A 25,344-nucleotide genomic window follows, 5' to 3' on the forward strand; every position below is an offset into this window, starting at 1 on the left:
GGGGAGTGTTTTCTGTGTGTGCTGGGTATTCTTAGAAAGTGAAAACAGCAGAATAATATGTACGCGATGATCCCATTCTGTAAAAACAAAAACATAGGTAAACTATGTTCTGGAAAAATAGGTATGTCACTGTAAACAACAACTGCTTTTATGGATAATTCAGAGAACTTTTATTTATAGAATTTAGCATATGAACTTGGACTTTCTTTTAGCAATTAAAACTTTTTTTAATGTGTATTTTTCAGAGAGAGAAAGAGAGAGATGGAGCACAAGGTGGGAGGGGCAGAGAGAGGGAGACAGAATCTGAAGCAGGCTGCAGGCTCAGAGCCGTCAGCACAGGGCCCATCTTGGGGCTCGAACCCATGAACAGTGAGATCATGACCTGAGCTAAAGTTGGAGGCTTAACCAAGCCACCCGGGCGCTCGTAAACTTGGAGTTTCTTAATGAGCATTTGAATAAAAAAGACAAGTAATTAAAAAATATATACGAAAGAATCAACAAAGACACACCAGAGACCAATGACCGGCATAGGGCTGCTGGGCGGTGAGAGTCACACAGGCTGGAAGATGGACAAGTGCAAGGCAACCTCTAAATGGCCAAAACACCAGCCCTTGAAACGTTTATGGTACCAAACGATTACAACTGAAATACATTCCTAAATGAATTGGCTGCAATAAAACGTTTAGATAAAATAACAAAACTTCACAGAGATGATCACACTTCCATACTCATTCCACTCTCATAACACATGGTGTCCCTTCTACTCATGGACAGTATTTTCACCTAAGGTGAATTACAAAGAATAAGAACTTGACATCTTTGTCAAAATCCTAAAAATCTACAACTGTTAGGTGTTTTTCAAAAAACCACCAGCCTCCCTACCTGTTCCCCCACATCTCAGGACACCCCTCCACTCTCTCTCCGAGGCACCTGGCCTTCAGCTACCCTGAGTAAAATACACTCACCCTTTTCTTCAAGCGCTCCCGCTCCTTCAGTGTGAGGGTGTCGGCTTTGGCAATGACAGGCACAATGTTCACCTTGTTGTGTATCGCCTTCATAAATGCAACATCTAAGGGCTTCAGTCTGCGAGGAGTGAGACAGTGCCACGAATTTAGGGGAAGAGCAGGGAGATCACACATTTTTGTTCTCTCAAAATTATCTCAATTCTTGTATTAAAATGTGCAACTGGGGGCAACGATCAGCCCACAGAGTAAAGACGAGACTCTAGCACACTTGGCTTCTGCGGCCAGTGGCCCACATACCCGTGGCCGAAAGGGGAGATGAAGTAAAAGCAGCAGTGCACCCTGTTGTCCACGATGTGCCGCCTGTTCAAGCCGCTCTCGTCATGCAGGTACCGTTCGAACTGCTCATCAATGTAGGCGATGATGGTCTTAAAACTGTGAGAAACACAAATACTGACTATCGGATTCCAAAGGCAGGCAGTCCCAAACTTCAAAGACGCAGGCTTTTTCTGTCCCCTGCCTCCACACCAAATACAATTTGACAATCACTTACAAGATGGGGACGGAAAAGTGACTCCTATGTTTGGCAAGATGGATGTTTTTGGAAAGTGCGCCAAGCGTAATCTCCCCCAACCACAGGGGGCTTGAAGGCCCAAAGGGAATAAGTAAAAGCACCCGAGGTGGGTGCCTGGGTGGCTCAGTGAAGCATCCGGTTTTGTTTTTTTTTTTCATGTTTATTTATTTTGAGAGAGAGAGAAAGCACACACGCACACCCCAATGGGAGGTGGGGAGTGGCAAAGAGAGGAGAGAGAGAATCCCAAGCAGGCTCCATTGAGAGTCTGGCCCGAACCGAAATCAAGAACTGGACATCTAACAGACTGAACTACCTAGGCACCCCGGGAGTCCAACTCCTGATCTTGGCTCAGGTCACGACCTCACAGTTCATGAGATCGAACCCCGTGTCGGGCTCTGTGCTGACATCGAGGAGCCTGCTTGGGATTCTCGCTCTCCCTTTCTCTCTGCTCCTCCCCTACCGGTGTGCATGTATGCGCACCCTCTCTCTCAATAAACATTTAAAACAAACACACAAAGTGAATGAAAGCACCTGAGGTGACTGAGTGGACAGAGGGCCGCCAGCTGTCGCAAGGACTGTAACTGTGCAGAGGGCAGAGGGGCAGCAGCAGAACACACGGCGGGGACAGGCGTGTGAAAGTGTGAACCAAAGAGCAGGGAGAGAAGGGAGCGAGTCCCAAAGAGAGGAGACGGGAGACCCTTCCCCTTCCTTCCCTTCCCTCATCAGACGCTGGCAGGTTGATGCTGTCCATTGATGACGTAAGAAATTGCAGTTTCTGCCATGAACGTGGTGCTCTCTGCGCAGCGCAGGGACAGACTGCTCTTCTGCTCGTAGCTTTCCTTAGTTTTGCTCACGATGTCAAGGACCGAGTCTCTAAGGAAAAGGGCTAGACCACAGTCTTCCCCGCTGGCCAGGGTTGATTCAGATCAAGGGGTTTCGTTTACACTAGCATTTGATGGATGGTTGGCTCTTCCAGAAAAAATACTCCTTCTCTCTGAAATTCCTCACTTCAAATGTTACAATCAGCACACTTGTCAACTGTTTCACCGTATTATTATACAGCTACCTCAAGCCTAGTCATCACTCATTAATGCTATGAAACCTGAATACGTTAGAGTAACCATAGCACTTCCAGGACCCCGTGTCCCCGAGGAGCGTACCAATCCCTGCAGTTGATGGCGTCCCCGTAGCCGGGTGTGTCCACCACTGTCAGGCGCAGCTTGACCCCTCGCTCTTCAATCTCCACGGTCGAAGCCTCGATCTGGACAGTTCTTTCAATTTTCTCTAAAAAAAGAAACAAACTTAATGAGAGAACGTACCTAAAAACCGACCCAGTTCACAAGAGGAGAAACGACCTGTTACCTTCTTATTAAGATACAAACGAACCTCATTACCTTTCCTAGAGGAAGGTTTTCCGAGCTAACACAAGAACTGTGTAAAAATAACCCCCGAGTTGGCAAGGGAGACCTGGAAGTGAAGACGAAATGGCAGCTCGGAAAAGTTAAAATGCCAACACTGAAAATTATGACCTTTGCTCACACAGCAGGCGCAGGCAGATACCCACACCCGTGGCAGTCAGCCACTTACAGAACTCTCACCTGAGGAAACACCATCCCCCAGCCCTCCCGTCAAACACAGAATACAGGCAGAAGCTATTCCTTCTACTTTACCATAAAGGAAAACAAACTCGGAGACGATGGACCCGTGGACAGATGCCCAGTCTACAACCAAGACTCAAGGGCTGCAGGTCAGCACCTTTCCCGACCGAAAGAACGCTTGTCCTTGTGTTTCAAGCTGAGGCAAAAACACCAATTATGTGCTCTCAGCAGCTCTCATGTAGCACGACACTTAACAGTCCTGTGGGGGCTTCTGTACCTGCGGCTCCAGGTATGATTCTTTCTGGGTAGAGATCGGTCAGGAACAGGCTGTTTATGAGAGTCGATTTTCCTAGACCCGATTCACCTTTAGATGAAAATGAAAACATTGTCATGACTTGACCTGTAAGACATGGTTCATCTCCTGAGTTTACGTGTGGGCTGGCACTAGGTTAAGCCCTCACAAACCCCATTCTCTGCACTCCATATGACCACTACCAATTTGGTACGACTCTCCCCACTTCATTGATGGGGAAATGGGTGCTCGAAGGTTACTAAGTAGCGTTTGCTCAGAGAGCTGTCCAGAGCAGGGCCTTGATTGGAATCAAGGTCTCTGAGTCTCCAGAATTCCCACATGGTGAGATCAGAAACATACCCTTAGTTCTTCACAAATGTATACGATGGACTTTTAGAGGTGGGTCTTTATTTTTTGATAAATAGAATGCAAAGGTTTTCAGTTATGAGTTTTGGTAATTATTAAAGTTCCCAATTTTCAGGAAACTGATCTACCAATGTCAAGTGCACTATGGCTCGCCAAGCTGTGGGAACCTGAACCAGAACACACGCCCAAGGCTGCGTCGCAGTCTGCATTTCTTCCTCCTGTCGCCAAGGCAGGGGCAGGCCACCTCCTCCCTTTCCTGCTTTACATACATTCCGTGCCCCAACACTGGCCCGGCAGCTGCCTCAGGTCAGACAGCCTGCCCACACAACACTGTTGAGTGTGACATGACCAATTAAGAGAAACACATACTCATTCGAATATATAATGAGTTAATAATGCTCTTCAACTACTATAATACCTGAATTCTGAACACTCTTAAGTAACGTTTGTATTCTGAGCATCTGCAACTTAACTTCAAGGATGCAAAACACCACAAATTAAATATCTTTTAGAAATGTTTATTATTTTTTTGAGAGAAAGAGAGTGCGAGCAGGGAAGGGTCATCCATAGAGAGAGGGAGAGAGAATCCCAAACAGGCTCTGTGCTATTCGCACAGAGCCCAACACGGGGCTCGATCTGCTCATCCGTGAGATCATGACCTGAACCGAAATCGAGTCAGAGCTTAATCTACTGAGCTACCCAAGCGTTCCCCACCCCCCCCAACAAAATGAAATATTACATCTTAAGGAAGCATGCACAGATGCCATCATTTCACTGTAGCTGTTATCAGCTAAGGCTACATTCCGCGTGGAGAAGTGCTTCTGAACTCAGTGCCTGACCATCTCCTGGGCATCTTGGTCTGAACCTCCCTCTGCTAAGTCCTGCGCAGCACGTGGAAGGAGCACACATCTGTTTTGAAAATTATTTCCGGTAAAATGAAGTATAAGAGTAAATTTGAAATGAGTAGACATATAAAATCAGGACTGCACTTTAATTGGATGGCGATTTTCATACGTGGAAAGGACCACCAAGGGGACAAAACCAGAATTACATGCTGAACATGTCCAAATAAAAGAGCATAAAAATATGCCACCAAATTATCCTTTTAACAAACTGCCCAGCACTTTTTATCACAAACGAAGAGATCTTGCCAGTAAGCGAGTGCTCAGTCTTTTTGTGTGCCTGGCACAGCTCCATGTGCTGGACAGCTAAATTCCTGCTCCCGTGCAGACTGGCAGTCCAGTGGGGGAGACGACAAACAAGCAAGGTTACTTTGCCACCAATGAAGTGGTGACAGCTGTGGGTAATGAAGCTGAAAGGGAATGGGGCTCAGAAGACATCTCAGCACAGGTGTCTGAGTAGAGACACCTTCTTTAAAAGAAAAAAAAAAAAAGCAGTTGCAACATTCCAATGTCTGATCCTGAATTACAAATCTTCACTTTAAGGGTGGAAGCATCTTCCCTTGGAATGGCTTTCAGGCAGCACCTACAAGTAATTAACTCATAAACTCAGAACATGATGCTGCTGTTGGGCCGAATCTCTGGGAGTGGCTAGCTTTGTGATTTCTCGTTTACCAGTATCTCTGTCCCAGAGGCGTTTCTCAGGCGCCTATACATGCGAGACACAAGAGCTCAAGAGGCCCTGGAATGTATATCTCACAGCATAAAATACACGGGGCTGAGCAAACCTATGTAGTTGTCCTGCACCAGTGATGACAGCAGAAGCTGACTGGGATGGGAGGTACTCGGGGTTTACAAAACGGCTTACGCTCTCACCAATCGAGATACACAGCACCAGGCACAAGGGGGCGCCACCACATGAAGAATATGCACAGGAGGAAAGGGAGCTTGGGTTTACAGCATCCTGAAATCCCATCAGGCTCAGGGTCCCAGAGATCCCAGAAGCTTCCAATTAAAACCTAGGCGAACCCTCCCATCCCCCCACAAAACTTAGGCCAAGCCAGGAATGCTAGGAAACAAAAAGCTCCTAAACTGGGTGGAGGGTGTCCTCCTCACATTTACTTTTCGATTTTAACCAACACAAGAAAGCGCTTGCTTTCTCAAACACCCTGCAGCCAGGGCCACCTGGGAGGGCCCCGAAGGGCAGCACTCTGAGGTGATCCCTTTTTTGCCCAGAGCCAAGCCATTTCACGGGGTAAGGATGCACAAGCAGGCCTGGCTCAGAGGGGCCAAGGTCCCAGGTGCATGTGCCCTCATGAACGAGTCCACCAGGACACAAGTGTGCATTTTCAGGACGCGTGAACCTACAAGGATTCGTTCTCTTAGCTTAGTTCCAAAGTCTTCGGAAGTGTTCATTCTGTAACCCTCTTGTGAATTTGGTCACACCATCCATTCTTCGGACTTTCTACCAGCTAATATATATATTTGACAATAGGCTTTCTATTTTTAATTTTGCTTTTCTTGTGAACAGACCCACCACCCCCAATACTCGTGGGGAGGCTGGAAACTTGGTATGAACTATCACCAACTATCACCATTTGGCCAGACTTCAGCAGCACAGGCACCACGTTCCCTCACAAGCAACCTGCCACTGGGCTTTGATCTGTGATGTCTTTAAAGAACTTATTTGTGATTTTTAAGTTTCTTCCAGATTGCTGCCCAAACATTTGTAGTTTTTCACTTGCATATATGATCTTTTTATGAAATTTCTTATTCCCTTAGATGTTATCTGCAATTCTGAAAACACCTTTTGCAATAGCGTCTGACTTACAAGGTGGGTGCACTGGCCTTTTCCTGATACAGGTTCTCCCTCTACCCGAAAGTAGACTGTTCCTAAGCCCAAATGGTAGAAAGCAAAAAAGCATTATACCACTCACTTAGATGGAAACATTTTTTGACACCCCTAGCTTAAAAAAAAAAAAAAAAAAAAAAAAAAAAATCACCCCTCAGCCATTCTGATACCTTAGAACACATCATAACAGGTGCACAAAATCAGTCAAGATAAAGTCCAGATGCTCTCAGACAGCTCAGAGCTCTGGCAGCTGGACACGGAAACGCTTCGAGAGGAGGCTCGGCGGGCGTGCTGCCTCTGCAACGGCTTGCTGCTTGCTCCAAAACCGATGCTGAGCTCTTGCTGGTCTTTTATTATTGAAAACAGGCACTACTACAGGCCTTTCATAAAAGTGGCACGCCAGGAACTTTCAGAAAGCAGGGGATACCTGTATATCATTTTTCTTGTGCTTCTAACAGGTACAATTTAAAGGTTGAGGGTTCTCGTGGTTAAGTTTCTAGGTGTTATTCACTACCCGTCTCACCTTTAATTCCCTAACTACTTGCTTTATTTGAAACCCACTTTACTGAGGTGTAACTCACATACACCTCAGTTCAACAGTTAAGTGCACTCATTTGAACCGTACTGACGGATTAGTCTGACCAAGTACACACTCAGATAAGTAAACTCAAGATAGAAAGGATCTCCATACCATGAGAGCTCCTTTGCCTAAGTCAGAGTCCGCTCTACCCCTCTCGTGTCATTATATGCATACACCAATCTGCTTTCTGTCTCTACAGACTGGTTTTGATTATTCTAGAACTTCACAAACATGGGATCATACAACATGCCTTCTTTTATCTGGCTATTTTGGCTTAGCACAATTAGCTCTGGAGGTTCATCCACGTCATGTCATCCATCAGCAGTCCGTTTCCTTTTCTCATGTGGACACATCGTGACATGTTGATCACCCTCTTGCTGGGTACACCTGTGTTACATGCAGTTTGGGCCACTGCAGGGAGAGCAGCTGTGAACATCCAGGCGCAGTCTCTGTGGTCATGCTATCATTTCTCCTGTGTATCTGCCTAAGAGCGGACGGTCTAGTCACACAGGGAGTAACAGCTGAGAAAGCACCGAACTGTTTCCAAAGTGGTTGTTATCACTTTACACTGTCACTAGCCACTAGGAGAGGTGCGTCTGTCCACATCCTCGCCAACACTTGGACTACCAGACTGTTGGCAAATTTCAGCCATTCCAGTGAGTGTGTGGTGGGATCCCGTGGGTCCTGGCCATTCAGGATCTCCTATGAAATGTCTGTCCCAATCTCGTGGTCCTTTCTGTAACTGGGTAGCCTATCTTCTTTCTGAGCTGTTCGGGTTTATGTTCCGGATAGGAGTCCTACGTTGCACGTGGTGCTGTGAACGCCTTCTCAAGTTTATGACCTTCTCTTGTTGTTTTCTGAAGAGAATTTTTAACGAAGTGCAACTTTTCATTTATTTTGTGATTAGCGTTATTCACGTCCTAAGCAATCTGCTTACTCCAAGTCATGAAAATTTTCTTGCCCGTTTTCTTCTAGACTTCTTACAGCTTTACAGTTAAGCCAACAACCCATTTGGAGTTAAGTGTGTTGTACAGTGTGAAGGAAGGTTCACGTTCACTGCCCACCACACGACCATGCACTTGGTACAACGCTGTTTGTAAATGGCTAACCTCTCCCCCTCTGTGTCACCTTGGCACCCTTGTCATGAATCAGTTGATCATGTGTACACGGGTCTTCGGGCTGGTATTTTCAGTTGATCTGGAGTTCCACCCTCACCACGCTGTCATGGTTCCTGCTGGGAAGGCTTGAAATCAGATAGTACAGGCCCTCTAAATGGTTCTGTCTGCTCTAGGCCCTCTGCACTTACATTCACACTTTAGAACCAGATTGTTCATTTCTGTTTTAAAAAGCCTGGTGTGACTCTGGCAATGTGCTGACTCGATGGGTCACTCTAGGGGCAGAGTCACGGGCACGGTGTGCACGGTCACGGGCACACCCGGAGCACTGGCAGGTCTCACAGCTTGTCTTTCTCTCAGCAGTGCTGCCATGGTGTCAGTGAAGGTCCTGCACCCGTTCCGCTAAGTTAGCCTAAGCATGGTGCATTTCTTACATTACTATGGATGGTACTGTCCTTTAAAATGTTTCTTGTCGGGGCGCCTGGGGGGCTCAGTCGGTTAAGCGTCCGACTTCGGCTCAGGTCATGATCTCACGGTTCGTGGGTTTGAGCCCCGTGTCGGGCTCTGTGCTGACAGCTCGGAGCCTGGAGCCTGTTTCGGATTCTGTGTCTCCCTCCCTCTCTGCCCCTCCCCCGCTCATGCTCTGTCTCCCTCTGTCTCAAAAATAAACAAACATACATTAAATAAAAGTTTTTTGTTACCATTGTTTTTGACAGTCTTTTCAAGTTCATTTTAAAATTACTTGTTGGTGGAGGCACCTGGGTGGCTCACTCAGTTAAGCGTCCGAATTCATGATCTCTGAATGAATCATGCGTCTGAACCATGATCTCGTGGTTCACGAGTTTAAGTCCTGCGTCGGGCTCTGTGCTGACAGCTCAGAGCCTAGAGCCTGCTTTGGATTCTGTACTCTATCTCTCTCAAAAATAAATAAAACATTAAAAAAAAGAACCTGCAACTTGATAAAATTTACTTATTAACCATAGTAGTTTTGGGATTTCTTACAATTTTTAACATACACAAATCATTTCACTTGCAATTAAGAATGTTTTAGAAAATTTCCTTGTTTTTTTTAGTTTACAAAGTTTTAAAATCTTTAATGGGTTTGAATTGTTGCGACCGCATGTTTTAGATGACAGCATAAATTTCCCCTTTAGAACCACACAGATTAACTTTCTAATGTTAAATCATGCACTCCCAAGGGGTGGCGCCTGGGTGGCTCAGTTGGTTAAGAGTCACTTGATTTTGGCCTCTTGATTTTGCCTCAGGTAGTGATCTCAAGGTCGTGGAGATTCTCTCACTCTTTCCCTCTGCTTCTTCCCCTGCTCCCCCATGCTCTCTCCACAAATAAACAAATAAAAACACAAAAGCCCCTCCCCCCAAAACCCATGTGCTCCCGAGGTAGACCCCATTATTAGGATGCATAGACAGCTTTGCCATTAACACATGCCTTGAAGGTGAGAATTTGTTCCAACACAACTGATATACTAGGGAACAACTTCAACATGATACAAGCATTGTATCTGCTCGTGTGATTTCACTGGTGACAAACTAGGTGAACGTCAAAAACTGTATCCGGTAGAATCAAGCCATGAAAGAACATTTTCAATAATGTGCACCCCTCAGCACCAGTGACCTCTGTTCAACAGTTATCGTGGACCATCCCCACTCACCTCTCCTGACACAGCTTCCCATCCACCATTTCCCAACACCCACTTTGACAAACCTCAGAGACTGGTCAAGCTATAGGGCCCGTATTCAGTACAGTATGATTATTTTAACCAGTTAACAAGTGTAAAACCATTTAACCTGTAAAACCATTTTTATTATGTTCCTCACTTCTTCCTAATAGGTCCCTGAGGCAACTTTTGTGCCTGTATTTTCTCCAGAAGCCTGTGGCTTCAAGTGCATTATTGCAGAGCATGGTGATATTTTTTTAACGTTTTTATTTATTTTTGAAGGAGAGAGACAGAGCATGAGTGGGGAGAGGAGCAGACAGAGAAGGAGACACAGAGACCTAAGCAGGCTCCAGGCTCTGAGCTGTCAGCACAGAGCCCGAGGCGGGGCTCGAACCCACGAACTGTGAGATCGTGACCTGAGCCAGAGCTGGACGCTCAACCGGCTGAGCCACCCAGGTGCCCCACAGCATGGTGATTTTTAAGGAACACGTGTATACTGCATTATAGTCGAACTTAATGTATTAAGCATTTTTATGTATTGCTGGACTTGCTAAAATTTTATTGAGATGTCTGTGTCTACGCTCATGAATTGTCTATACGTTCTCATCATGGACTACAGGGTAATGTTGGCCTACTAAAATATTCTCACAAGAGTATCTATGGTGAGTCCTCCATGTGCACTTGAAAAGAATGTATACCATGGGGTTTCTCAGCACAGTGCTCTCAACATCAGTTGGATCAACCTTCAGATTTCTCTCTCTTTCAGATTCTGCATCGTGCATTATGAAGCTCCATCATTAGGTGCACATACATTTATTTTTTAAAATTTGTTTTTTAACATTTTTGAGAGTAAGAGAGACAGGGCATGAGTGGGGGAGGGGCAGAGAGAGAGGGAGACACAGAATCCGAAGCAGGCTCCAGGCTTCGAGCCGTCAGCACAGAGCCTGACACGGGGCTCGAACCCACGGACCACGAGATCATGACCCGAGCCGAAGTCAGACGCTCAACCGACTGAGCCACCCAGGCGCCCCTAGGTGCACATACGTTTAAAATGATGTTGTTTTGAACTCATCCCTGCATCATTAGGATACATACTTCTTTATCTCTGGGAATACCCAGGTAGTAGACACAAAGTCTACTCTGTCTCGTATCAATACAGCTGCTGTGGGTTTCTTATGGTTGGGCTTTGCATGATGATTTTCCATTCTGGTCCTTCAGGCTCCTACTCTCTCCCTCTGACTTCTTGTCCCAGTCACGGCTATGCCCCTTCCACTAGGGTGTTGCCCTCTCTCCATTTGTCTCATCTCTTGTTTCTTTGCTTTCTGGATTGAACAGCGTTCTGTATTCTATTTTATCAAAACTATTGGCTTTGAGTCAAACCCTCGTTTGACTTCCCTAGTGGCTGCTCTGGAGTTGATAACACGCACCACTAACGCAGCAGCCCTCCCTTACGTAACATCAGCTCAGCACCCTCCCGTCCTGTGCTGCCCTCATTCATCTTACTCCATGTTAAACACTATTAACTTGGCTTTAAAACTACGTTCGACAGAAATGAAAAACCAAGAAAAGTGTTTTACATTTACCAACACACTTGCCATTTCCAGTGCTCTACCTTTTCCGTCAACCTGAAGAACCCAGTTTAATCTTTCTTTTGGTGTAGATCTGACGGTGACAAATTCTCAGCTTTTACTTAAAAATGTTTATATTTCATCTTTCTCTAAATCTCCATCTTTCGAGGTAATTTTTGATTAATTCAGAATTCTAAGCTGATGGTTTTATTCTTTCAGTACTTTAAACTATCACTGCATACGGCTCATATCTGATAAGTCAGTGGTCCTTTCCACCTTTGACCTTCTGCATGTAATGTGCTTGTTCCCCGCCCCCCACCTGCTTATAAGATTTTCCTTCTTATCAGTGCTTTCACCAACTGTTTATTGTGTGCCCTGGTGTGCTTTTCTTATTTATTCTACTCGGTGTCTGGATGCTTTCTATTGCCCTTTCTCTTCGGCAGTATATAATTTGCTGTTAGCTCCGTCAGAAAAAAATTTAATCTCTAAAAGTTCCATTTAAGTTCTTTTGGTTATCTTCTATTTCCTTCTTATATTGATGTTCTCCTTTAGGTAGCAGGAGCACATTTAAAATAGTAAAAGGTCTTGTTCGCTAATTCTATCATCTCTATCATTTCTGGATCTGTTTCTGTTACCTGGTTTTTCTCTTGGTTACGTGCCACGCCGTTTTGCTTCTTTGCATTTACAACTCTTTACTGGATGATGGCAAGTGTAAATATTACACTGCACACTGGATTCTGATTTCCATCTTTAATGAATGATGGGTTTTGTCCTGACAAGTAGCTAATTTTTCACCCAGCTTGATCCTTCAAAGCTTGTTTATAACTTTGTTAGGGAAGGTCTCGAACAGCTTACACACAGCAACTGGTAGCCCTCAGCTCCTTGCCTTGTGAGGCTTCTCTATAAGGCTGCTGAAGGGTCCTCCCAACATGGTGGATGGCATCCCCCAGAGTGATTCAAAAAAAGATAGGGGGCAAGCTGCAATGTCTTTTATGACCCAGTCTTAAAGTCACACACCTTCACTGCTGCCATGTTCTACTGGCTACACGGGTAAGTCCCACTCAGTGTAGGAAGGGGCTAGAAAGTATCACAAATTCCAGGAGGCAAGGATCACTGGGGCCATTCTGGAGGCTCACTGGCATAATGAGTGAATACTTCCACCACATACAAATAAGGAAACGACAGAAATATTAAGATTTTACTCTTCAGAAAAATTTTCTAAAGAATCTTTTTCAAATTCCCCAGTTATTTGATCCTGACAATAAAGGAATATTCCCTTCGACTTTATAGGTCACACAATTATACCCTAAAGGTTGAGGAGAGGAAACACCTGCATATTTAATAAGCTCAAAGGTGTAAGGTGTAAGGTGTAAAGGTTAATTTCTTACCGACCACCATTAGTGTGAACTCAAAACCTTTTTTCACTGATTTTCGGTGAACTTGATTGGGAAGGTTTGCAAATCCAACGTAGCCAGGAGTTTCTGGATTTATAAACTGAGTTGGTTGTTGCTAAAATAAGATTTTACAAAAAAAAAAAACAAACAAAAACCCACATTATTAGTTGCTTTTAAGATATAATCAAACCTGTGACAAACATAGGTATCATTAGTTCCCACAAATTAAAAAAAATACATAAACAAATCCACATTTTTGTAAAAAAAGCACCTGTATCAGAAAACTGATTGTATTCACTTAACACTTTTAAAAAGATAAACCAATCTACTATTATTACATGCAGGAAAATCAGTCAAACTTACAAAGTAATGCCACAACTGAAAGTGGTTTCACAGAACAAACTTAGCAGAAGAATAGTTTCTAAAAGCCAATCCCTCTAGGTATCAGGTGTGATGCATTTGTGAACAGTGTTCAGGAACAAGCCCTGTCTCCCGTTTATTCCCAGCTCTATGCAACAGTGCCATCAAGGGTGAGGCAGGCCATTTAGGGGTGGGATGTGAGCATCGGGCTTCAAAGATCAAAGAGAAGACTAGGAATGAAAAATGAATCACAGCTGAGGACAACGAAGCATCAATATTCCTGGACAGGTGGAATAAATCGGAGATGCCATCAAGTGTATCAAAGCTATAGAATCTAGGCACAGCATACTAAAAATGTGAGGAAATCAAAAAAGGATACACCAACTGCTTTATTAATTTTGACAGCCAAGACATAAGATAGTATTTTTCCTTTAGGATTTTGGAAACGTATATTCATATGCACACATGCGCAGATGTAAAAATATTCATAAAATGTTACTAGTGGTTATTTCTAGGTGATGAAATTATGGTTAATTTTTATTTGGTTTTTTGCTCATCAGTGTTCCCGACTCATACTTGCCTAAAAAGTAAAAATTAGTAAGGTAATTATGCATCAGTAATGAACACTGAAACATTCAAAAATAAAAGGCAAAGGAAAGTAATAATCTTGCAATTTTAACCACAAGTTCTGCTTTTCTCAGCATGTCTTTCAAAACTAATTTATTTCAGGGCTCTGGGCTAATCTGCAAGAGCTGATATAAGCCAATTTATCAAGTCTAAGAACCCTGTAAGTTTCATGATGAAATATGATTAGAATTTTAAATTATTATTTGATTGGTGTGCTGAAAATGATGTAAAGGAGGCTAAATGGATTGTTACTGATGTACTGAGAAACAAATTGGAAATCTAAAAAAATAAAGTTCAAAGGTTTTAGAATGTCAATTAAATTATACACTGCCTCAACAAATCAAATATATCAGTCATATTAAAAATGAGTCACATGGGGGGGCGCCTGGGTGGCGCAGTCGGTTAAGCGTCCGACTTCAGCCAGGTCACGATCTCGCGGTCCGTGAGTTCGAGCCCCGCGTCAGGCTCTGGGCTGATGGCTCGGAGCCTGGAGCCTGTTTCCGATTCTGTGTCTCCCTCTCTCTCTGCCTCTCCCCCGTTCATGCTCTGTCTCTCTCTGTCCCAAAAAAAAAAAAAAAACGTTAAAAAAAAAAAATTAAAAAAAAAAAAAAAGTGAGTCACATGGGGGTGCCTGGGTGGCTCGGTTGGTTAAGCATCTGACTTTGGTTCAGGTCATGATCTCATGGCTTGTGAGTTTGAGCCCTGCGAGGGGCTGTGTGCTGACAGCTCTCTCTCTAAACCCTCCCCAGCTAGTGTGCATGCGCTCTTTCTCAAAAAAAAAAAAAAATAAAAATAAAAAATAAAAAATAAAAAAAAAAGAAAAAAAAAGAAAAAAAAACACATAAAATTTAAAAAAAATAAAAAAAATGTGATCTCTTACCTTAGACATCTTCAGTGAAGTTTTCTCAATCTGTTAAAAAAAAAAAAACCCACATATACATATATGCATGTACACACACACATTTTAGTATGAATTGACATGTACACAGACTTAACACCTAAAGCATCAACAGTTCCTGTTTCACTTGTTACTTGCATCAAATTACAGAAATGAGAAAATTATCATCTCATTAAAAATTAGATATAAAAAATTAGGTCAATTAAGTCAACCACATACACGTATGTACACATACAGACGTTCCTTATTTCCAACAAAGTCTAAACGTTTTTCTAGTATGGTTATATGCTAAGCACCAGGGACACAACAAGAGAAAAAGACAAAATCTTATGACCTCTGGAATTCTATAATTTCCTTTCCCTCTTCGAAACCTTTCAACAAGGAAAGCGTACTTATAGAGCTATGTCTGCTGCTGGGAGGTTCCCTGAGCTCTTGACAACTAGTTTTAGACAGTGGGGCACTCAGAGCAACATTTATAATTAAAGGAAAAAGGACTGAAGGCATTGGAGTGTTTGAAGAACATGACAATAGTTTTAGAGATAGTTGGAATTTAATACGAATTTTAGAAGACTTGAAATTTTGGGGCACATGGAGTCTGTCGGCTAACAGTCTTTGGTAACAAGGTCAAAAGATATGAATGAGGTCAGATTTGATTCCCTCTGGAGCTTAGAAACTTATGCCCTTTGTGTTCTTGCTTCCCCATCCCCCAAACCTTAACATTCCTGAAAACTGCACACTGTTTCCCTTCTGAATGGAAATGTTCCCAACCACTTCTGAAGACGTGAGGCTCCTGCACCCCCATGCACAGTTTGGTTAACAAAGGCCAACAGCAGTAGGATTTGTATTATTTCACAGAAGGTAAGTTTACAGTCTTTGTTCTCGCTCTTAGTGGCCCATGGGAAGCCTTAACCTCACGTGTCCCACTGGAACAAGAAGGGAGGCAGAGGAGAGTTGAGAACTCACATGCAGTCTGTAAACCGCTTGTTGCTTCTATGGCTCAGAAGGGAGCATTAGGTAAGGCCTGGGCTAAAAGGGAAGGGCAGTGATTGAGGGGGAGTGGATAGCTCCAAGCCTAGGTGGTGGAATTAAAGTAAACTTAAAGGAAAGAAGGAAATGTTAGGAAGAACAAAAGCAGGAAGTGAATTCTGAAGAACCTTCTGGCAAGGAAACGAATATAGTGCATCCTGGAAAAGCTTGGAGAACAGAGTCCCTGAGTGTGAGGACCCCAGGAGTAAGATGATAAGTGACCCCAACTCCCTGTCTCCGAGAAGAGCTCCACAGGCAAGCTGCAGGAAGAGGAAGGCAATAACGTGAACCAAAAAAATAGTAACGCTACGGTAAAGATGCAAGTATACTACTTAAAACAAAACATGATTTTCAAACTCAGACTTTGGTAACTCAACTGAACAAACGGTCACAGCTGCGATTCACCTTGGAAGATCAAATATTAGAAAACTTAATGCAAGGGCAAAAACACAGAGAAGGAAATCATGATTTAAAAGATAGTCTTGGAGAAACAATCTAGGCAATCTACCTTGTTTTTATTTTAACTTTTTTTTTTTAAAGCTTATGTATCTTGAGAGAGAGAGAGAAAGCGTGAGCAGGGGAGGGACAGAGAGAAAGAGGGAGAGAATCCCAAGCAGGCTCCCCTATGTCACTGCAGAGCCTGATGTGGGGCCTGAACCCATGAACCGTGACATCATGACCTGAGCCGAAGTGGGATGCTTAACTGACTGAGCCACCCGCGTGCCCCGTTGGCAATCAATAAGAGTTCTTGTCAGTAAAAAAGGAATAGAGGGAGGGGCGCCTGGGTGGCGCAGTCGGTTAAGCGTCCGACTTCAGCCAGGTCACGATCTTGCGGTCCGTGAGTTCGAGCCCCGCGTCAGGCTCTGGGCTGATGGCTCAGAGCCTGGAGCCTGTTTCCGATTCTGTGTCTCCCTCTCTCTCTGCCCCTCCCCCATTCATGCTCTGTCTCTCTCTGTCCCAAAAATAAATAAAAAACGTTGAAAAAAAAAATTAAAAAAAAAAAAAAAAAAAAAAGGAATAGAGGGAGAAAAAGAATAACAAGAGAATATTTTCCTGAGAAGAACAAAGAGCAGGGCCCATACATTAACAAACTATCTGGAATGAATTAAGGTGTCCTGAATGGAAAGGGACATCCTAGGAAAATTGTATTAATAATATAGAATTAGTATGAAACTACTTAAGAGTTGAGGGCAAGAGTGAGAACACAGAAGTAAAACATTCCAAAGGGAGAAGTGAGGGGTCAGACGGAATACAGATGGTCCCAGTGGAAGAAAGAGCTTTAGTCTTTTTTTCAAATATAGAAATTAAGTGACTATAAAAGAAAAAGTAACCATTAAAGAAAAATTATAGCAGAACTTCCAAATCAAGAGAAAAATATGGAATAGCAACTTGATCAAGCTAGCAAAATTGTGGAAAAAGAAAAAGTAATAAAATCAATCATTAAGTGGAAGAACATTCTTAAAGTAGCAAAAATGCTGAAAACAAAGGGACAGGCTGAAACATACCAGCCTAGCCAAACACAGAGAGCAGGACAGACATTACTGGTATTAACCCCGGGTGAGATTTAAGATTAAAATGTAATCATGATCATAAAAGGATGGAGAAAATACAACATTCCTAAACTTGCACATGCAAATCATTACAACAGATAAACACACAAGGAAAGCCTAAGAAAAATACCAGGTGACTTGGTAAAAATAAAAGACAAGCGGGAGACTTTAACAGCACCCCTCAGAATGGTACAGATTCAGTAAACATAGTATGAGCAAGGGCAGAGGACTGAGTAATACAGCCAATAAATTAGAATTGATATAGAGAATCTTGAGGTAATAGAAGAAAAGCAGTTAAAGAAAAAATTTAAAAATTATCATGTTACTATAGAGAAAATTTAAACTTTAAAAAATATTTTTACAATTTATGTTCTCAACTTCTGACCTGCTAAAACTAGGGGAAGAAAGATAAAATACAACTCCCAATTATTTGGGACAATCCTGGATAACCCTTGGATCAATGAGGGTAACAAGAGCAAAACCACAAGCTATCCAGAAAGCAATGGGAAGACAAAAGCAAGATCTATGGGACACAGTAAAAGCTCTACCGGTTCAAATGAGAATTTGGGTTTCAGATATTTTCATTAAAGAACACTGAAAATAAATTCGATTCTCACAATATGAAGAAACGAATGAAATAACTCAATAGAAGATAAACAGATCCAAAAGCTAGTTCTTTGAAATAAATTCCCCACAAGTCAAAATTAAGGAAAAAAGAAAAGCAAACATGGAAAAAAAGCTATAATCACAGACTCAGGAGACATGTATCAAGATGGTCACAAATCTGGGGCGCCTGGGTGGCTCAGTTGGTTGAGTGTCCAACTTCAGGTCATGATCCAGCACTTTGTGGGTTCGGGCCGCGCGTCAGGTTCTGTGCTGACAGCTCAGAGCCTGGAGCCTGCTTCAGATTCTGTGTCTCCCTCTGTGTGCCCCTCTCCCACTCTGTTTCCCAAAAATAAATAATAATAATTTAAAAAAAGATGGTCACAAATCTGAAAACCCGAAAGAAATGGATGATTTCCTAGACACTATAAATTACCAAAATGGAACCAAGAACTGGAAAATCTGACTAATAGTATTGAACAGCTGAATAAAATATACCAATGAAAACCGGGAGGGGGGGGTAGGGGGAGCGCGTCCCCTGGCAGCTCAGTCCGTTAAGCGACTGGCTCTCTTTTTTTTCCTCAGAAATTTTACTATGCTAGGGAGCCTGGGTGGTGGTTAAGCGTCTGACTCTTGATCTCAGCTCAGGTCATGGTCTCCTAGTTTGTGGGATGGAGCCTGCATCTGGCTCTGTGCCAGCAACGGAGTCAGCTTGAGATTCTCTCTTTGTATCTCCCCTGCTTACACGCTCTCTCCTCTCTTAAAATAAATAAACATTAAAAGAAAAAAAAGGAGGTGGGGGTGGGACCAAAACCAGACAGAATTAGAGCTGAGTTCTATCCGACACCCATGTCACTTAAGCCACTACAGAAACAGGGACAGCACTCCAATTTATTTTATGAGGACACTACAACTTCAACCACAAACCCAGAGAGATACCTAAGAAAGCAAGCTGGCTAGATAGCGGTTATGTCAATCTCACTCATGAATATAAATGCAAAAATTCTCAATGAAATATTTGCTAGCAATTAGGTTCCAGAAATATACCCAAAGCATCTACCTACATAAAGCTGTTACAACAAACTAAAGGAGGTAATCACATATGAATAGATGCTGAAAAGTCATATGATAAAATTCAGCAACAAACTCTAAGGAAACTGCTTAAATATAATCCAGGGTGTTTCCAAACATTAATGTCAAATATTATTCTCTCAACAACAGAATACTAAATCTATTTAAATTACAATCACTAACTAGGCAGGGATGTCCATTACCACCATAGTTGTTTTAAAATACTTACTAGAAATTCCAAACTTACACAACGGAACAAAATCCCCATGTACCACCCATCATCCAGCTTCAGCAATGACCAATTCAATGTTTCAAATATCCCCTCTGCCACTGTCATCATCCTTGATTATGAATCCCTTATTTCTAACAATAAGGACTTTTTAAAATGACAAATATTAAGGAAAATGAACAAATTTTGAATATAATATCCAATCAGCACGCCTATTTCTGATTGTCTCAGTTTCTGGTTGTTCCTTTAAGATCCAAGTAAGATCTTCATATTGCAATCTCACCATGGTTACTGAATACTACACTTTGACAAGTTTAGTGAGAATTCAGTGAAACAACAAAATGAGAAAACAACCTTTTTCACTGATAAGACTACACAGAAAACGTAGATAGTCCAAAAATTCTAAAATAACAATTTAGTAAGGTAGCTAGATATAAGGCAAATATAAAATAAATAATTTCCTCTCCATTCTAGTTATGAAGATAAAGAAATGGAAACAGGGGAGAAATGCCATTTACAACAGAATTAAAACAAAAAGCAACCAAACACGTAAGAACAAACTTAGAAAAAAGAAAACAGACCCTATGTGAATCAAATCATTTCTATTTCTCCCAAATTAGTATATAAATGTGGTCCAACCCCACGTGGAATTCTAATGCTGCTTTTTCGCTAAAGGACTGGATAAAATGAGCTTCAGTTCACATCAAAGAATAAGTGCCCGAGGGTGGAAAAGAGTGAGCACTTGCCTTATAGGCTATCACATGTATCTTATTTCAAACCGACCCAGTAGCACAAACGACTATCACGGAGGTCTCCCCTGATCTCCCACAGACCTGCTTCACCTCACTGAAGCCTGGGTTCTCAACAACTTCATTCAGCAAGCACCCTGAAGATGCTGTACCTCGAGCCCACCTGTGTTCACCTTACCTTGTCACCCTGTTGAGCAGGACTGAGGATGTCCCATAGGAGAAAAGGGGGACTTTCACTGTTCCCTATCAGTTTCCTGGTATGTAAGAGCTACATGGATGTACAAGTTTGGGAAACGGAGAATACCATTATTGGAACAGGCTGTGAATTCTTTAATTTATCAAGTTTTTCTTGTCATATCCTATTTCTTCCATATTGTTTTTTTTCCCTGAAATATAATTTGAATCCACCGTGATCTTCTAACAATATAGGTTAGAACTAACTAATGTAAAATGAAAGTTGAAAGAGGAATGTTGAACTTTTGAAGAACCAGAACACAGGATGCCAGCCACTGTGATTAATTTAAACACTGAGTGCAGGCCATTGGCTCTCCTAAACTCAATGTGGTCAAATGAAAATTTTATTCTTTCAGGTTGTGCTCATTCTAGAGGCTAGCAATTGTTTAATAAACATTTTTTTTGTTGTTGTTGAACATGGCTTCACAACACCCCCATCCCAATTCACATAGAACAAATCAACTTTTCCGAAACAAAAGATGAAAAACAGATGGATAAAAATGGATTCTTGGCAATAAACGTACATTTTTTTTTTTGCTAGTGGTATTTATACTAGTGGACTGTCCATAACTGCCAACCACAGACATGTTATTCTTATATTTGCATACATTACCCCAATCCACAAAATGACCCTGCAGTATAGGACTCCAAATATCCATAATCTCGTACCCAGAACTCTTGGAATGTTCGGCATTCAGATTCTTTGGATTGGAGGAAGGTACTTGTATAGTATACAACACAACATCCTCAACGGCCACCAGGGCAGCACATTCCACAATCAAACGTATTTTCTATAGTGGCATAAAGTGGTACAAATACAGAATATAAAATGGCTTCAACCCAATTCCACTGCCAAATGAGTTATGATGTTCCCATCTCTGTGGGGGAAAAATTTTAAAAACAATTTTAAAGCATTTTCTGCTTTTGAAATTTAAAAAGACCGGAATCACACTTAGGAATGACAACAGAGGGTGGTCCTTCCTTCCCTGGCCATTTCCCTGGGTCACCCTGCTAGCTCAAAAGCAGTCAGAATGCAAATACGACCTGATTGAGAAGCCCTTGTTCTTTACACTGGGCTTCTGTGTCAGGTGAGAGATCAAAGTTGAAAACAGGAAAAAACATCAGGATCACCTTCACAGCCATATGTTGCCAAGACCTGACGGAGCAGCGCACATTGTGAGTCAGGGTACCGGGTGGTACAAAGAAAGTCCGAGTGGGAGCCACCAAAACCGAATACAACGGGACCTCAAATTACAAGCGCCGGGAAACAGCTTTCGTGACCCCTACGCTATCGCGTATCACTAAGCCGGCAAGACTATTTTAGAACATCAGACTTATTTTGAGATATTATGATTTGAGTCGTTCAAGAAATACTTGAGAACTCACTATGTGCTGGTCATCGTGCTGGACAACGGGTGAGGGTGACAAGACTCACACATCTCCTGCCCCTCAAAAGACCGACAAGCCGGTAGAAAGCTACCACAGAGAATAAAGGCTGATTCCAGGCGCAAACCTAACCCAGCCGGAGGAAATCGACTCTGGGCCGAATCTCTCACAACAGAGCAGAAGGTGGGGAGGTAACCGGGTTTCAAGCAAAAAGGAGGGTTTGGGCCAAGAACAAAGGTGACAAAGACCCAACAGCTTGAACGGAAAGTTCAAGGCGCTGGGTCAGGCGCCTGTGGAAGGGGGAGGACAGAGAAGGTGGGGCTGGTGCTGATAAAAATGAGTCCGGACAGGTAAAAAGGTGGCCAGGTCTTGTGGGTCCTGCGGCCATCCCAGCTGAGCTTTTACTGAGAGCAACGGTAGCCACAGGTCGCCACATCTCAGGCTTTCGTGGGAATGGCGGCCCCTCCCCACCTCCATCCTTCCGGATTTGGCTGTGCACAGGGCCGGGACCTCCTCCTCCTCGCCCCAGCTCTAATCGGCGGCCAGGAAGAGCCTGGAAACTTAACAAGACAACGAGAACTTGTTGAGGCTTACTCTCGGCTAGAGGATGGCGGGGAGGACAACGGGAGAGCCGCCCGACAAAACCCGCCCCACAGGACGCAGGCCGGACTTTCCCTCCCCAACCACGACCGCCAGCGCCCCAGGCCCATTATCAGAGTGGTCCACGTACTCTGCACAGGATGCGCAAGGGGTCGCTCGGGTTCTTCCGGACACCTCCCGCCGTGAGGGCCCGAGAAGGGCCAGGGAGGGCCGGGGACCCCGGGGCGGGCAGGGTGGGGGGAGGGCCGGGGACCCCGGGTGGGCAGGGTGGGGGAGGGCCCGGGATCCCGAGGAGTAGGAGAACCGGGGAAGGTGAGGAAGGGGCGGGGAGGGCTCGCGGAAAGTCCGGGAGCGTCGAGGAGGGTCAGGCACACCGATCCTGCCGCCCCTCCCCCACACCCAAAAAGCCGCCCCGCCCGAGCCGCCCCCGGAGCCGGTCGACCGCCGCCCCGAGCGGACCCCCACCGCTTCTGCATCGGCCCACAGCTCACGCCCCCGCGACCGCGGAACCCACGGCCAGACACTCACCGCGGAGAATCCAAAGAACAGCAGTAGACCGACCGCGCCGCGGACCCGCCCAGTGCCCGACGTCCGCCCGCGCCCCGCCCTTCCCCGCCCCGTGCGCGGATGGCGTCATCACGCCGACCCGCTCCCTGCTCCCTTGTCAACGCTGTCCTCGCCCTGGCGCGACCTGGCCTCCCGCCCCACCCCCACTCGCCGGCTTCCGAGTGCGCAGCCGCAGGCCCATCCGCGTTTTCCGCCTCTGCGCAGGCGCCGTGCCCCTCCCACGGCGGTTGGCCATATAGAGGCTGGGGGTGGGGGGGGGGAGGTCAAGCGTAGCCTCTTCTCCTTTACCAAGATGGCGGCTTGTCCCTGTTTCGCCACAGTTCCTACCTTATGAGCTTGGTTTCCTTACGCTGATAAAGTGGAAGAGGTAATGTGAGTCTTTGCCTTGTGAGTACCTAGAGTGGGGTGAAGGGCATCTCTTTACAAGGAGCTAAGTGGCTGCTGAGGAGAAGAGAGGCGGACGGGGATAGGGCAGGTCACAGTAAGACTGCGGAGCGACCACGGGGCGGGAGCCTTCGCCTCTGGCCCTCTCCTCCGGGAAGATGGCGGCAGCACCGAGCTGGGAGCACCAGAGCGGGACAGCGGAGGATACTGAGAGCGGCCGAGTGGGGCTGGTCTAGCCCCGGGCCGCCGTCGTCTCGGTGGTGCCGGGGCCTCGCCTCCATTGGCTGCTGCGGGTCACGTGGGCCGGCGGGCCTGTGAGCGGACCATCGAGTTGGGCGCCCGTCCCCGGGGACGTGGCCTTCGTGCGCCCGAGCTGGGGCCTGCGCCCCGGGGGAGGGAGGGGCGGGCACGGCCCCTCGCGGTCTACTTGTCTGGTCGCGAGGTGAGACCTGGGGCGCGTCCCCAAGCCCACTGCGGCCACGCGGCTCGGGGACGGGAGGGCGACCCGCCCGGCCCGGGCCGCGTCGGCCCGGGTGTCCTTTCTCCCCGTCGGCGGCCTGCAGGCCCACAGCTGTCGGACCCAAATGCCTTCGCACAGGGCGCCTTTCTTCAAGACCCCGACCGAACGCAAACTCAGTTGCTGAGACTCTGATGGGCTACGGCACAGTGTTGGGGACGCTGGGGGATACCGACAGGGCATGTTAGGCACTTGCTAAGTGTTCTCTACCATCGACTCGGAAAATGAGAGAGTCAGACTTTGTAGGAGGGTTTGCACGCCGTGTGCATCCAAAGAGAAAACCTCCCCGTGTATTGTTTACAAAACAATATTTATGATCAGATGAAACCTCTGCGGGGATGTAGGTGAGTGGAATGTGCAGGAACAGGGTGACTTGTCCTTCAGTTTTGAGTTTGGTTTCAAGGCCCTGTTAACTTTTTTTTTTTTTTTTAAGTTTACTTATTTTTTGACAGAGACGGAGTGCGAGCATGAGCTGGGGAGGGCCAGAGTGAGAGAGGGAGACACAGAATCCGAAGCAGGCTCCAGGTTCCGAGCTGTTAGCACTCAGAGCCTGACTCGGGGCTTGAACTCACGAACTGTGAGATCATGAGTTGGGCCGAAGTTGGACGCTTAACCGACTGAGCCACCTAGGTGCCCCTTCGAGGTCCTGTTACGACAGGGCACGTCACAAGTAGGATTTTTGTCTGAAGCAGCTGGTAGTGCTCTCCTACAGAATAACTGTAGCGTTCATGTATGGAGCCAAACCTGGGGTATTGAAACATTGAATGAAACCTCGTTTTCAAGTTTAACGATTTTGATAAAAATAAGCACCCCCAAGCTAACCTTAAGTACGTTTAATATTAAGGTACTTGGAAGCGGTGTTTTAAAATAGTTGAAAAGATACTTGGTTAAAAAAGGCTTCCATCGCTTGAACTCCCAGTTCTCTGGGTCTGCAACATCAACCGTCAACCTATCCTGAGACTTTTAGGCTAGGGAAAAATGGAGCACACCCCTTCAAGTCTTGAGGGACAACACTCGAAAGCCAGATAAATAATTTACAGTGAGGATTAAACTTCCTTTCCTACGCTAACTTCCATTAGATCTTCTGTGTGCCAAGCACTGTTGATGGGCTTACCTGATTTTCTCTAATCAGGTTAGCCTCACTTGGATAAATGTACAGTGAGCTTAAGGAGAGTGCTCCTAAGGTGCCATCAGCCCACATTCCTGGGCACCTCTGGGGCCAACCCCAGCTGGATCTCTGCACAGGGCCGTTTCTCATTGGCCAAGCTCTGCCTCTCTGCAGCCTGATGGGAGAACTTGGGTCATCGAGTTTTATGTTTCTTTTCCTTTGTTTTTCTTGTTTAGGGCTACTGGTTCGGCCTCATGACTTCACTTCTTCAGCAGTTCAAATCAAAAGCATTTATTGGGAATTGTGTGCCAGATACTTCTAAGCGTTCTAGGGTCATAAAGATAAAGAGGATATAGACTTTTTTTTTCTTTTCCTTAAGCAGCTCATGGTCAAGTATGGGGGATTCACTTGTAAAGTAACTAGGTTACAGAGTTTTAAGTGCAGTAGTAGAAATACATACAAGATACAGAGATGTGAAGGAGGAGGCGGTAGTTACTGTTGGAAAGTTTTTACAGAGAATGTGGTTCTTGAACTGGGTTTAGGGGATGAGAGTTTTTCC

The 25,344-nt window shown here is 44.8% G+C and overlaps 2 protein-coding genes across 5 annotated transcripts in view; one reads left to right on the forward strand and one right to left on the reverse strand.

Annotated features, from left to right (window-relative positions):
* SEPTIN2 (septin 2) overlaps nucleotides 1-23,496 on the reverse strand; it is a 35,214-nt gene extending 11,718 nt beyond the window's left edge. The window contains exons 1-8 of one of the 4 annotated variants that reach the window (XM_049614517.1): nucleotides 22,738-22,793; nucleotides 22,081-22,169; nucleotides 14,744-14,773; nucleotides 12,871-12,991; nucleotides 3,412-3,498; nucleotides 2,697-2,820; nucleotides 1,263-1,397; nucleotides 966-1,083 (exon numbers count right to left, since the gene is read on the reverse strand). In XM_049614517.1, coding sequence (XP_049470474.1) covers nucleotides 966-1,083; nucleotides 1,263-1,397; nucleotides 2,697-2,820; nucleotides 3,412-3,498; nucleotides 12,871-12,991; nucleotides 14,744-14,773; nucleotides 22,081-22,086 — 621 coding nt within the window. In that variant the 5' untranslated portion in view covers nucleotides 22,087-22,169; nucleotides 22,738-22,793. Of the gene's footprint in view, nucleotides 1-965; nucleotides 1,084-1,262; nucleotides 1,398-2,696; nucleotides 2,821-3,411; nucleotides 3,499-12,870; nucleotides 12,992-14,743; nucleotides 14,774-15,724; nucleotides 16,557-22,080; nucleotides 22,170-22,737; nucleotides 22,822-23,103 lie in introns of those variants that run through there. The other 3 variants (XM_049614519.1, XM_049614518.1, XM_049614520.1) reach the window with 3 other exon arrangements.
* HDLBP (high density lipoprotein binding protein) overlaps nucleotides 23,003-25,344 on the forward strand; it is a 71,752-nt gene continuing 69,410 nt past the window's right edge. The window contains exon 1 of the mRNA XM_049614523.1: nucleotides 23,003-23,143. The gene's annotated coding sequence lies outside the window, so the exon portion shown is untranslated. The remainder of the gene's footprint in view (nucleotides 23,144-25,344) is intronic.

Source organism: Panthera uncia, assembly GCF_023721935.1.
Source record: "Panthera uncia isolate 11264 chromosome C1 unlocalized genomic scaffold, Puncia_PCG_1.0 HiC_scaffold_3, whole genome shotgun sequence".
In the NCBI taxonomy this organism is placed as follows: domain Eukaryota; kingdom Metazoa; phylum Chordata; class Mammalia; order Carnivora; family Felidae; genus Panthera; species Panthera uncia.